This window comes from Limulus polyphemus, unplaced genomic scaffold (assembly GCF_000517525.1).
Source record: "Limulus polyphemus unplaced genomic scaffold, Limulus_polyphemus-2.1.2 Scaffold2898, whole genome shotgun sequence".
NCBI classification, from domain to species: Eukaryota; Metazoa; Arthropoda; class Merostomata; order Xiphosura; family Limulidae; genus Limulus; species Limulus polyphemus.
The window spans coordinates 50,433-65,950 of record NW_013668508.1 but is presented as its reverse complement, the minus strand read 5'-3'; the positions used below and the strand labels follow the sequence as shown (position 1 = coordinate 65,950).

The window sequence follows — 15,518 nt, the reverse complement described above, 5'->3', positions numbered from 1 at the left end:
ACATGTAAAACTGATCTATCTCCCAATAACAGTTACAACATGTGAAACTGATCTATCCCTCAATAACAGTTATAACATGTGAAACTGATCTATCTCCCAATAACAGTTACAACATGTAAAACTGATCTATCTCCCAATAACAGTTACAACATGTGAAACTGATCTATCCCTCAATAACAGTTATAACATGTGAAACAGATCTATCCCTCAATAACAGTTACAACATGTGAAAGTGATCTATCCCTCAATAACAGTTACAACATGTGAAAGTGATCTATCCCTCAATAACAGTTACAACATGTGAAAATGATCTATCTTCCAAGCAAAATAAAAGGTTAAAGAACTAAGTTTAAAAAAAATTACATTAACAAGTTATACAAATACATACAACTTTTTCATTAATTGTAACATGAAATCATAACATACAAATACACATAAGAAAATAGAAAAAACATACAAATACACATAAGAAAATAGAAAAACATACAAATACACATAAGAAAAGAGAGAAAAACATACACATACACATAAGAAAAGAGAAAAAACATACAAATACACATAAGAAAAAAGAGAAAAACATACACATAAGAAAAAAGAAAAAACATACAAATACACATAAGAAAAGAGAGAAAAAACATACAAATACGCATAAGAAAATAGAGAAAAACACACGAATATACATAAGAAAACAGAAAAGCATGGGCTTCAGGATAGATATATAATTCCACTCTATTTATGCAACAAGTAAAAAGACTGTCATAAACATAATAGATGCATAACCTACAAAACATAATAGCCTACAAAATCTGGTTTAATCTCATTCTTCCAAAAAAAGGTGCAAAAAACTTACACATCTAGTCTCACTGAAGAAGAAGGCATAAATTACAGCAATTCATATATAATTCTTCTGTGGTAAAAAGAAGACAATAGACACAAATACATAAGGAGATTTCTCATTTTAACTTGAATGATAACGTACTGAGAGTAAAGAAAAATGAAAGAACAATATTTTAAGTTGAAAAATAAACAACAAACATGTGCACAAAGACGTCTGTCTGTATTAAGAGAATAAATAAGGAGTTCAAAGATTAATTAGTAAAACTTTCCAACTGTAGCAAGAAAGGACAGAGTGCAAATACCTGACATAGAACCACGTTAGCAGTAAAAACAAGAGAGTATTTATGGCGATAAGACATGAAACATAATGTTTAATACAAGAGTCATTTCTAAGTATAATAAGGAGTTAAAGATGTAAAGCCTAAAGTAGAACATAGCCTTATTGTATCTACAAGAAGAAACGTGGGCTACGAAGACACATATATATATATATATACATAGCCTTATTGTATCTACAAGAAGAAACGTGGGCTACGAAGACACATATATATATATATATACATAGCCTTATTGTATCTACAAGAAGAAACGTGGGCTACGAAGACACACATATATATATATATACATAGCCTTACTGTATCTACAAGAAGAAACGTGGGCTACGAAGACACACATATATATATATACATAGCCTTACTGTATCTACAAGAAGAAACGTGGGCTACGAAGACACACACACATATATATATGCATAGCCTTATTGTATCTACAAGAAGAAACGTGGGATACGAAAACATATACATATACATAGCCTTATTGTATCTACAAGAAGAAACGTGGGATACGAAGACATATACATATACATAGCCTTATTGTATCTACAAGAAGAAACGTGGGATACGAAGACATATACATATACATAGCCTTATCTGCTTTGTATCAAAACTTACTGGGGATACAAACGTTTATTTAAAACCATTATATATTTACTATAACAGGAAGTCTAAGGAGATATAATACTCGTGTGTTATCTTGCATCTAATTGTAACAAACGAACAGGAAACTAGAATACTGATATAACTATATTTCAACTGGAATAAGAAGGAACTGATGAGTTTAAGAAACGTGATAAGTCTATGTCCAGGGAAAAAATGGAGCGCATAAACTGATCTAAATTTTATTAATGACTTTATTTGTTTGTTCTATAATGTACCAATGTTAATCTTGAAATTTATAAACTTATTAGAAATACATAAATCTTACAATAAGTATGATCCATTATGTGTTGGTTTAACATACATCACTCAGAGCTGGCTGGCTCGATTACCATAATGTTTGGTATGGTAACTGGAAACTGTCCGACAGTATACACGGACTACTTTATCTTCGAATTTTTGCCCGTTAAGAGGGATAAAAAACTCCCTGAATAGGACACATTTCTGCTTCTTTATAGACTTTTGGGTTTCAGTTTAAAGACACAATTACTTTTTCAGTAAAATGAATCAGTTATTATCTTCCACTAAACAGGGTTTGTGATTAGCATCTAATGAGGTCATTAGGGATTTAATAACAAAATAAAAAAAGAAGGGGGGCATTATCTAACATTGTACTTTTTATTATTTTTCCTTCCTTAACAGGTATCCCCTGATAGTACATCTATAATTTGACAGTTAAACAGATGTCTAAATTACTTACATCCAGTTGCCGGAAACTTGTTGCTGTGGAAAAGCCATCAACAAGATCATTGTTATCCATAGAAAACACTTATCCAGCATAATTTTTTTCCATAACCCTAAAGTCCTCATCTTGACAGAATGTTTCAGAGATGTATATTTCACTGCTGGTCTTGGTGAATAGCTTTAGAAGGGATTTTGTATGGCTCAATATAACTTGTACTTCGGTAGCATAGCGTCTCTGTGGCTCAATATAACTTGTACTTCGGTAGCATATCGTCCCTGGCTAAATTATACGTCCATAGCCGAAGGGGGGAGGAACACCCAGGGAAGATCGGTGAGTTGTAAAAGTACTAAATATCTAATCCAAACGTTGCGGTACCCTCATGACACAGGAGTCAAGCAGAGATAGCATGGTAGGAGTCCAGGATAAGAAAACTTGCGCTTTCTGTTTAAGCTCCTTAGTCGATAGGAGGCTAAAACAGGAACTCAAAAGACTAGTTAGTAAGTTGTTAAAACAACAAAGCATGAAACAGCAAGAATGGTATAATTGTCATTATTTGATTAATTTACTTCACACAATCCGTCAACAGTGCACGGGGGTTACCCTGGTAACGGTTTAGAGCGTCTGCGGCGCGAGGACAGGTTCTGTCAGCATGAGCCGACACTTCTACTAAGTGGCGATGGGAACTCTCGAAGCCTGGTGAGATTGCGATAAGAAAAGCCAATCGAAGTGGCTGTGGTTTCTCATTGGTTGGAAAAGCCTCTCGTGAAAAGTAACAGATGAAAAAAGTTCTTTATGCTATTGGTCGCTTTAAACGTGCGTCATTACAACAACCTTACTATCGTTGGTCTTTTTTTGTTTTATTAACAACATAGAAACTGTTTTTAAAATATGGTTAGATAAAAATAGATAAATCAACAAATTGATAGATTTATTTTACAAATCTACACCTTCCCACGTTTTTGTAAATCGACGTATTTGGAACACCGAGCACAAAATTTTATCAGTACAAAAATAAGGAATATATTCCAAGTAAGTACGGTAGGATTATAATTTTGTATTATATATCTGTACTAGTTTCATAGAGGTAATTCAGAGTGCCTTTAAGAGATCTATTCTCATGATGAGCACTTTTCTGTTTTTCTGGGTGTACGAAATAATTTTTTAAATGATAAATTTATGAGAACAAAATCACACTTTTTGCCTGGACTCATCATTGGTTTCAGAACTCATTCCTGCAATTTTATGTTACGATCTTCCTTTGTTTTTACTTTTTTTTCATAACCTTACAATTTCTTACTTCTCCTGTGCGTGAAAGGGGCTCGTTTTTATCAGATGTTAGAGACTCGTGGTTACAGTCTTTTCTTGTGATTACGGTTCCAAAGTTGTTGATTAAACTGAGGACTCTGAAGACAACTGAAATATTCCTTCGTGGGCATGCAAAGGTGAAACGTTGCAAAAGTTATGATAATTAAGAAGATTGTAATCAATGTGCAATGTGTTCGGTGTGACAAGCAGAAGCGATAGTTAACAATATTTCAATATTCCTTGGACCGAATGCTGTCATTTCTACAGATGCGACACACGTCGAAGTTCATATAAAATTATGGACAACACGCACAGTCGAAAACAGAGGATCTGGTTGTATATAATACGTAGTAATGAGAAAATACCTTTTAACGTGAGTAAAACCGTTGAAATTTACCTTACAACCTGTCACAGTTGATTGATATTCTATTAAAACTATATTTTTTTTTTTTGCACGCGGTACGTAGTGTATGATTATTCATCCTTCAAAATTAGCCCTACATATAAAACACTAGATATCTGACAAGATTGGAGGGAACTTAAGTCAGGAATTAACTCGAGATCATTTAGTGTAGGATAAAGAATATTAGTGTTTTATGGAATTTATGCAACGATATGTCATTATTTCCTACAACTGCGTGCTTGAGCTTCAAGTTGAATCTGTTTTTATGCAACCTTTATAACAGTAGGAAATACATTTCGATACAAATAAAATGCGCTAAAAGGTCGAATATTTGGATAAGTTTGCACATTTTCACACTCGCGAACATATTATGTTATATGTGTTTATTTGTAGACCAGTTCAAATCATTGTGGTTAAGATCATTTCACACCACTACGCCAGATATTTACTGGAAATGTGATATCACTGTTACGTCAGATCCACATAGTCCACAAAGATGCACTAAAAGTCTTGAATAACGGTTATAAAGCGGTTACGTAATCACTAATATTTCTTCTCCCACAGACTCACTTATTGGTCATAGAACGAGATTTTAATTATGGTCAAAGAATATTGCTCGGCATGACAAGGTAATTTTTATTATGTTAGTGTTTACTTTTCACGCGTTGAAACTAATTGATCGAAGGCCATTTTAGGGCACACTGTTTACTAAAAGTAAATCCCTGATTATAATGCTATCAAATCAGTTCACTAAGACAATAATTTATTAATCATTAAGACGACTTTTACGTTTATTATTTCTGGTTCAAGTATGACGTCATTCCGGCTCACACAATCAAAAGACATCTAGTTCGAACCTTATCAATGAGCATGCCAAACTTGAAAGAAACCGACGAAGAGCTTGTTTCACGTTTGCATGTAGTAACAACACCAACATATATACACCAAAACGTTTTCTTGGTGCTTTCCTTTGCTCTAAAGTTTTAAATTTTGTTTGCTTGTTTGTTTGTTTGCAATTAAGCACAAAGCTATCACAATGGGCTATCTGTGCTCTGCCCATCACGGGTATCGAAACCCGGATTCTAGCGTTGAAAGTCCGCATACATACCGCTGTGCCACCCGGGGGCTTAAAGTTTTAAGATTGAACAAATCGTAATTATTTTTAAGCACGCGTAATATTAGCCGTATGTTAGGAAGAACATAAGACAATTCACATGTTTAAAAGCATTGCGTTAGATCAAACTGTAGTACACGTACCCACCGGTGGTGCCTGAAACTAATATCGGTGGTAAAAATGTAAAAATCTAGAATACGCACAATTTCAGCTACACACCATTCTCTTCACTTCTAGGCTCGCTCTACGCTTGCATAGATTCGCCTGTGTTCTTCCATTGAAACTGGCAAATATTACACCATATATTTTGTAACTGTGCCATAAAAAACAACCACATCGTTCTTTAATAATGTGTAAGTGTTAAAAAATATTAATTTTTGCTTCGAGTTTTTTTTTAATTTTCTAAAAATTAGACATGGGCTTCTACTTCAAAAAAAAGCTTAACGAAAAAATTTGAGAACCACATAGAGGAAATACGTCACGTCTTGAAAAACGTCATCTTTACCATTCGATTTCAAGAATTTGAAACGAGCCTCGAAAGCAATAAAAAGTTATAAGAAGTTATGACTGAAAATAAAAAGGATGTAGTTATATCTGCTATATTCGGAGTGGAGGGCACAGCAAGAGGGCTTGGATACAACAGACATAGTAGTGGTCCAGACTATGTTACCACAACAGACATAGTAGTGGTCCAGACGGTATTCATATCATCAATTTTCACGCAAAAAAAATGTTTCGGTGTGAGGTAGATTAAGTGACGAACTGTGATTTATATCAATTATGTCTAACTCATTCACACATCAGAAAGTTAACTTCTCGTAAATTCAAACCAAATCATTTCTCTCATCTCGATCTCAACGAAGTAAGTAAGTTTCTGAACCGTAGAATAATTCTAGCATTTATTTCTTAATGTAAAACACCACCAATTGGATAAGGATAAAAAGCTACTCACATGCGCAGTTAAGATCTAAGTTTCTTATATGTGGTTAAACTATCCTCGCACAAAAGAAACTTCTATAGAATCTAGTTAGTGGGGGGGGGGGGGCGCTAGCATCATGGAAGTTGGGAGAAAAGGGGCGACAGGCAGATGGGTTGGGGGCAAAAGCTTTATTTTTTTTTCAAATTATATATGGAAAAAAAAAGGAAAATCAACTGAGAACCTATAAGAACTAACTGAAGATTGGATGATGTGTTGTCGATGGATTTTTTTTTATTTTGTGTAGAATTGTCTAATAACTGAAGATATATCCTGAGAGATGTAGCTTTTACTAAACATTTTTTTCAGTGCAAATTTTAGGAAAGGTAAACAAATATTAGAGATGGCATGCACTCTCTACATCTCGCCTCCCCTTGACGTTGCTACTGGATCTAAGTTGATCATATATACACCTATAAGGCCTAACTCTCTCTTAATAGAGTAAATGATCCTCCCATAAGAGGAACCTCTGTAGATCTAAGTTGATAAGTTATAAGGTCCGAATTTCTATCGTTGGAGTAAATTATCCTCGCACAAGAAAAGGATCGAGATTAATCATATACATATGTATATATAATCATATATGTGTGTATAGCTAAGATCTAAATTTCTAACATTGGACTAAATGATCCTCGCACAAGAGAAGACGCTGTAGGATCTTTAGTAGGCTATTTAATTTGATAAAAATTATCGGGATTTTTTCTAATTAGAATATTGAGTGAAGTGTTATTTTATTTAAATATTTTGCACCATACGGCGAGAGAAGCGATGTTTTGGTTTTGTATAGTTAACTGCAGGAAATTTGCGGACTTACGTTAAGAGCAGTGTTCTACAGAATGATTTTTAGAGTAGTATTCAAATATATACATATTTCTATCCAAAGAATTGAAGTAACATTTTCTTTACCTTAAAGGCTTACGAAATCGTGTAGTTTTATTCACGTTTTCAGTATAAAAACATAACGCGAAACACAATTACGGTCAAAATTAGAGAGCGTATAGAATCGAAAAATAGAGCTTCTGAGCGTTTCGCTATAATTTTAAATTAAACTATGCGTAATTTATCAGTCAAAACTTGCATGACAAGTAAACACGAAGAATAAGGAGGACCAAAAAATGAAAGTCAGCAACAATGGAATATCTATGTTTGTCATTGTAATAACGCTACACGAGACTCGTGACGGGAAGAGCGTAAAGATTATACTTTGTCGGACGTACAAAAAATTCGCGAAAAAGCAACAAAACATTCAGTGTAAGTCTGTTTAAGTTTGTCTTGATAGCAGCAAGAGATGCCAATATGTAAATATATAGAATACATATAATAATGGGCGGCGACAATGTATGCATGTGAAAATTCTAGATAACCACATAGACTTGTAATATAACTACGAGCAGCGCACGTAAAGCTTGAAGAATTAAATACATAAGCAGTAGTGTTTGATGTTAAAAATAACTGAAGGAATCTCTTATTAATTATGATATTTGCCCAAATTCTTTAAAGAAATACGGTTGTCATGTTTTGTTGTATTAGAAATACTCTCGATGTCATATACTACACGCATATATCATAAAACTACCTATCATTTTATTAAGTTATGGGCTACGTGCATTATCATTTGGAAGTGATAGGTCACCCGTCGCTAATACATGGGCGAATAGTAGGATTGACCGTCACATTATAACGCCGTCATGGCTAAAAGAGTGAGGATGTTCAGTGACGGGATTCGAGCTAGGGACCTGAGGGCTTACGATAAATGATTATCTGAATAAACGTGTCTTTCGGTATGGTTCATCACAGATGAGATTGACATGCTGTATAACAACACACACATTCATATACAGTAAGGTCCGTTGATACTATATTAATGCATTTAAAACGCAAGAAAAAGACTTGTTTTGAGGAAAATAACCCTAGTACCCAAGACGTTGTTTATATAGAAGTAAAAAATGTTTTATTTGAGTAAAAAAATACATCTTTTTATTAGTTTCGTTAATTAGTTACAGGTTTCATGACGTAGCTAGTCTTGTAGAGTTCTAGTCACTAACATCAAAGATTACTCAAAATTCGAAACGAGAAAAGGGTGTTATCACACCTTGTTCGTATCTTGAAAGAACCAATAATTTCTCCCTCTTTTCTCAGAGTAACATCGAAATCCCACAATATTAGGGGTGTTCATTTATTATTCTTTCTTCAGTTCGCGTGAATTCAGTCTTTTTTCTTTACTGGAAAAATTATTTTCAAATGATGGCATGTGACAAGATGGTTCTTTTGACCGCTTCATTTGTTTTTTCAACCCCCACCTACTATAATAATGGATAGGTTATTAGAAAAATGCGTATATTTAACCCTTATGGTCGTGCGTGGCTTAGCATTAGCGTACCCGCTCTGTGAATCCTGAGATTCATGGTTTGCATCCCGCTGTAGCAAAAACTCGCTGCGCACTTTAGGGTTGAGGGTGCGCTATAAGCGTGACGGTCATATCCAACTATTCGATCAGATAAGAGTAGCGCAATAATTGACGGTGGGTGCTGTTAGCTATTTGCCATCCCTCTAGTTTATCAGTTCAGAATTAAGAATGGCTAGCAGAGATACCACTGGAGTATCTCTTCACGAAAAGTATAAAACAAATAAAATAACAATTATTTATGAAACTCAAGATCAGAAAGTGAAGGCAAGAGATGTCATAAAAAGCTAGTATGAAACTATATTTATTTACACTTTGAAACTCTGACAAGTAACAAAAGGCAAGAGATGTCATAAAAAGCTAGTATGAAACTATATTTATTTACACTTTGAAACTCTGACAAGTAACAGAAGGCAAGAGATGTCATAAAAAGCTAGTATGAAACTATATTTATTTACACTTTGAAACTCTGACAAGCAACTGAAGGCAAGAGATGTCATAAAAAGCTAGTATAAAACTATATTTATTTACACTTTTAAACTTTGGCAAATTGGCAGCTTCGTGTTCAGGCCTGGTGGTCAGGGTGCTCGACTCGTAATCTGAGGGTCGCGGGTTCGAATCCCGGTCACCGAACGGACATGCTCGCTCTTTCACCTGTGGGGACGTTATAATGTGACGGTCAATCTTACTATTAGTTGGTGAAGAGTAGCCCAAGAGTTAGCGATGGGTGACCTATCACCTCCAAATGATAGAGCAGATATCCCACGAGCCCATGAGTGAAAGAGTAAGTTAATATACAGTTTCAAATTAAAATGCTACACGTGTTGTAGTAATTACTTATTATTTTCATTAATAAAAAGTATATTAAAAAGTTTAATTTTACATTATTGCACTATTTATTACATCCTAATTGCTCACGCCCTCCCAAGAGATTACTTGCGCCCCACACTTTGGGAAACGTTGCGCTAGAACAATCATTATAATACTATCCATCAGCTTAAAGTCCCCCCCCCCCAAATACACACCTGATGGATTAGCGGTAAGCGTGAGGGCTTAAAACGTTAAACCGAGTTACAATATTTGCTGTGAGAAGAGCACAATTAGCCCATTGTGCAGTTTTGTGTTAACAACAAACAAACACTAAGTGACAATTTCTTTACATGTACGTTTCTTTAAAACAGATAAAAAAGGCCTGCTGGGTACACGTTCATAAGCCGTTGGACTGGATAGGTTGACCCAGTATCGAACCTATTTGCTTCTAGCGTAGCAGACGAATGCTAATAAGGCATTTTGTAAAAATGTAACTTCCACAACAATACCTTCCAACGCCACCTATCAAAATTCATTTTGATTATAAATTTAAAAAACGATACCCATTTCCCCCATGTGCAACTTTTTCCCCTAGTGTTGCGTGACATATGAAACGAAGTCACTAAAGTCATACCAGTAACCAGAACGATAGCCTCATGATAAAATCTTAAAGACTAAACTATGGATCTTTCAAAAAGCTTTTTTATTCTAAATATTTCGTTCGAAAAATCCCTTACTCTTTTCATTGGTAATTCGCTAAGTTAATTTTCAGCGAATCCTGTCATATAAAATCCTGTTTAATACGAGTTCCAACGTAACCTGTCATGTAAAATCCTGTTTAATCCGAGTTCCAACGAGACTTGTTCTGTAAAATCCTGTTTTATCCGAGTTCCAAAAAGACCTGTACTGTAAAATCCTGTTTAATCTGAGTTCCAACGAGACTCGTCATATAAAATCCTGTTTAATCTGAGTTCCAACGAGACTCGTCATATAAAATCCTGTTTAATCTGAGTTCCAACGAGACTTGTTCTGTAAAATCCTGTTTTATCCGAGTTCCAAAAAGACCTGTACTGTAAAATCCTGTTTAATCTGAGTTCCAACAAGACTCGTCATATAAAATCCTGTTTAATCTGAGTTCCAACGAGACTCGTCATATAAAATCCTGTTTAATCTGAGTTCCAACGAGACTCGTTCTATGAAATCTTGTTTTATCCGAATTTCAAAAAAGACCTGTACTGTAAAATCCTGTTTAATCTGAGTTCCAACGAGACTCGTCATATAAAATCCTGTTTAATCTGAGTTCTAACGAGACTCGTTCTATAAAATCTTGTTTTATCCGAGTTTCAAAAAAGACCTGTTTTATAAAATTCTGTTTGATCCGAGTTGCACCTAGACTTATACTGTAAATTCTTGTTTCGTCTTATTTACAATCAGACCAATCCTTTAATATGTTTTACTCGATATTTCCCGCTAACTTATAAAGAAGTATTAAAATAATTAGTATAAAGATCTAAGCATAATTCAAACTACATGTAATAATAATAACTAGTTGTGAAAAATAAGTTATTATTGATCTGTTTATATCATATCTTTGGTAAAGATTGATGTAGAAAAACTGATTGCGTATACAACTTGTTTTGTTTTTCTAGTTCAATGTATTTTTTGGGTTTACACTAAAACCTTGAAGTAACTTTAAATATCTGTGTTATTTATTCAGTTTCCAAAGTTGATAAGTGATGTTATGTTAACAGAGACATCTGTGAATTAAAACGGTAAATACATCTTATTCCTAATCCAACTTTTTGTGAGTTCTCCAGTGGCTCAACGGTAAGTCTGAAGGCTTCTTACTCTAAAAACCGGGTTTCGATATCAGTAGTAGGCACAGCACGGATAGCCCATTGTGTATCTTTGTGCTTAAAAACAAACAAATAAAAATGAGTAAATATTTTTTTTTAATTACTTAAATATTATTCTAGTTATTGTTTTGGGATATATGAACGATGCTCACCGGAGGGATCAAACCCAAATTTTAGGGTTATATGTTTTCAAACTTATCGCTTAGCCATGTGAAATACAGAATATGAGTTTTGTGTTTCTGTTATCTCTTCTTCTTGAAGATAAAGTAACGAACACTGTGAGAAAATGTTCGACCAAATTCGTGTTTTCGTGTAGCTTGAATTAATAAAAACGTTAAAAATTAAAACATTAATATAACTGAAATGTATCACGGTATAAGGTTGCGAAATGATAATCCTAATAGATATCGTGCAAATATATAAATTATTCATAATTGTGAGCTTTTTTTTTTCACAGAGTATATATATATATATATACATTTACGTTATTACTTTGATTTGGTGAAACGTACCAATCCAAACAAGGATTTTTTATATTAACACCGTTCTAACTTCCGCATTTATCTATAGTCTGATAGAATGTTTGACCCATTGGGACGAGTTATCTCAGTGATCAAGGTAATAACAGGAAAACTAATGCTTCCCTCCAATCGTCTCCGGTTGGAATAAGTCAATCATTAATCCTGTGTATCCTGGTCAATTAACGTTAACTAGAGACAAGAGTTTTAAAGATATTAACCCTAAGCGAAGAGGTTTTCTTCATATTTTTTTTCGAAAACATATTTTATTACAGTGTGACCCTTTTTTTTTTATCAAACACTAATTTTTTGTCTTCCTGACATGGGTCGGCATGTGATAACTCTCTTAGTTCCGCTAGAGGGCTACTCTTTTGGCGGTGCGACAAAGCAGTTGTACTTTACATGGATGATTCTGCACGCTGATACGGAACAAAGGGATTGTCTACACAATAACAAAGGACTTAAATCTACATCGTACTAACTATCGTCTTCATTTATAGAATCAAGATTAAAATCAAGTGTAGAAACATTAAAAAATATGTGTGTGTGCATTTTTTCTTTGGGGGAAGGGGGTATTTAAAGTTTAATATACATACAAATTTTTATTTTATCAATGTATATTTGTTAATAAAAACTGATAAATTTGTTTTTTGTAGTTATGCACAAAGCTGCACAATGGGCTATCTGTGCTCTGCCCACCACGGGTATCGAAACCCGGTTTCTAGCGTTGTAAGTTCGCAGACATACCACTGTGCCACTGGGGGGCAAACTGATAAGTATAATTACATACATTGAAATATTTTTTTTATTTCATTTATGGCCGGACGGGATCAAATGCGTTACGCGCACAGACTGAGAATCCGATGGTTTACGGTTTGCGCCCCGTTCGTGGGTGACATATAAGAGTATCGATCAAATTCCACTATTCGGTCACAGAAGAATAGTCCAATAATTGGTGATGGTTGCTACCGGCTAGCTCCCTACCCTCTAGTCAATAAATCCAAAATTAGATCAGACTATGGGTAGATATGGCCCGGCATGGCCAGGTGGTTAGGGCGCTCTACTCGTAATCTGAGGATCGCGGGTTCGAATCCCCGTCACACCAAACATGCCATGCCTTTGCCTGGTCCCAAGTCCAGGATGAGAGGGTTGGGCGCGGGGCTAGCAACTCCACCCCGTAAAAACCAACCTGCTACAAGTAACTGCAACAACACCTTCCGTTGGCGAGGTGTTGTTGCGGCCCTATGCTCCACTGGGAGTTTACAGGAATAAAATAAAAAATGGGCAGATAGCCTTGTGTAGCTTTTGGTGAAACTCTAAAGTTTAGTCTTGTTTGAGTGATAAATAAATGTATAGATGAAACTCGAAAAGTTCATACGTAAAGCATAGAGAGAATTGTAATCATGGGTAGAAAAACTGGCCAAAGTACTAGAAATGGAAGGACAATCGCATGGAAACATTCGATCTTACCTTCGAGTTTTCAAGACAACACACAGTAACAAGAAAAATGATATTCATCAATCTTTAAATATTTATAGATGTGAGAGAAATTTCTACCACAATGCTGGATTGTTGAAATATCACATTCTTCATGAAGCGCACGTGGGCGGGCCAAACTACAGGTCAAAAACCCTTGGAGTTCAAACATTTCGAAATATTGACCAGAGGGAATACAGCTAGCCAACAGCTTTGTATATAGGTCCTTTGAACCGAATAATGAAACTGACTGTTACTTTTACAATGCACCTACAGCTGAATAGAACAGTGAAGGCATTTGAAACTGATAACATAATTCGTTTTATAAGTTTTTGCCTTCTTTCTATGATATATGTAATATCGTCTTCTTGAGAAAATAAAAACGTTCTATTTCCATTTTCAAACATCTTAGGTACGTCTAACTAAACAGATTGCTTTTTTTTCCCTATTTTTCATTGACCACAAGTTTCATACGCCATTAGAAATGGGCCTTATAAGTTATGATTTTTAAATGTTAAATTCTACACACGGGTATAAAGTATACATAATTTGGACGAAAAGATGGTGTAAGATGCATAAAACAGTTGTTTTACATTTCACTGTAATTTATAGACGGTCCCAAAAATCGATTTACGATATGATTTTCCCTCACATTGTTAGAAAGTATTTTATGGTGATGTAAAAACAAAGGTACCAATTACGTGTCAACAAAGGTACCAGCTACGTGTCAACAAAGGTACTAGTTACGTGTCAACAAAGGTACCAGTTACGTGTCAACAAAGGTACCAGTTACGTGTCAACAAAGGTACCAGTTACGTGTCAACAAAGGTACTTGTTACGTGTCAACAAAGGTACCAGTTACGTGTCAACAAAGGTACCAGTTACGTCTCAACAAAGGTACTAGTTACGTGTCATGTAGATCCAACACGCAAATATGTCGAGAGAGAGAGGATAAACCAAAAATAATATCACACCTTACGAATTTAAAACATTATCGAATGACCTGTAAAAAGTTCGTTATGCAGGAGTAAAATCCTTCCGGTACTCAGTAACGGGTCTTTTTGGTACTCCAAGTGTAGTACCGTTTAATTTTTGGAAACTCTTACAGAGTCCTGTTATTATTTGTTTTTTTTTGTTTTTTTTTTAGTAGTTCTGTTTCAGTATTGCAAAATACAACAAAAAACCTCGATGTTACAGAAACTGTGAAACCAGTGCTGGAAAAAATGAGTATTCGTACAAGGAGAATTTCACCATTGATGTTACTGAAACAGAAACCTGATAAAAACCTTTATTTTTTTACTTGTCTCAATGGATGTTCGTGAAGAAACAAATAATTGACATCAAAGTAAAAGCAGAAGAAAAGAGTATGTTAAGAATTATGAGCGCTTAATGCAATCTGGTAAGTGATTAATAGTCTTTCAGAACGATGACAGTTTTTTTCTAATTGGGATGGGATGGCTTTCGGCGTTGTTTAAGCGTTACGGGAGAAAATAGAAAATGTGATTAGGGTTTCTAGTGTTCGTTTCTTTGTATATTTCTTTACTCATAATTTTAGAACAATATTTCAAAATAAAAGAGTCAATGGATTATTATACATTTGACGAGAAAGTTTTACTTGTTGTTAAGCGCAAAGCTACACAATGAGCTATTTGTGTTGTGTCCACCACATGACTATCGATTAACACTATTGCCATCCTTCCCAATAGATTGTCCTTTAGTGTGTTCGGGATCTAGAGATGTGCTTTGTGTAGATCACTACTTCTACGTAATGAGTGATGTACATAATAAGGAAAAACGTAAAAGTGTTTGTTAACTCGAATACTCCACGGTTAAAGCTTGTCTATAGTGAGAAAAAAATATGAACAGTTTAATGGGTCTTATGGATGTGTCGAACTGAAACATTGTTTTTAAAGGATTTTGTTAATTAAGCCGGCCATGGCTTAGTGGTTAGCTGGCCGGGCTGCACGTCGGAAAGTCCAAACGTTCGCGCTACGCTGAACTTGCTCCGCACTTTAAGGTATGGGTGCGTTATAAGAGTAACAGTCAACCCATTAAAAATCACCCATACTCTAAAGTGAAGAGAATATTTTATGGTATCGCATGGTTTCGAACCCCACTCGTCACCTCCGACATCTCGAG

At 34.8% G+C, this 15,518-nt stretch overlaps 1 protein-coding gene across 1 annotated transcript in view; it reads right to left on the bottom strand.

The window, feature by feature from the left end:
* The window catches only part of LOC106468165 (protein Wnt-7a-like), an 85,619-nt gene extending 82,825 nt beyond the window's left edge, over positions 1-2,794 (bottom strand). The window contains exon 1 of the mRNA XM_022396467.1: positions 2,533-2,794. Within this exon, the coding sequence (XP_022252175.1) occupies positions 2,533-2,642 (110 nt within the window). The 5' untranslated portion in view covers positions 2,643-2,794. The remainder of the gene's footprint in view (positions 1-2,532) is intronic.
* Positions 2,795-15,518: the final 12,724 nt, after the last annotated feature.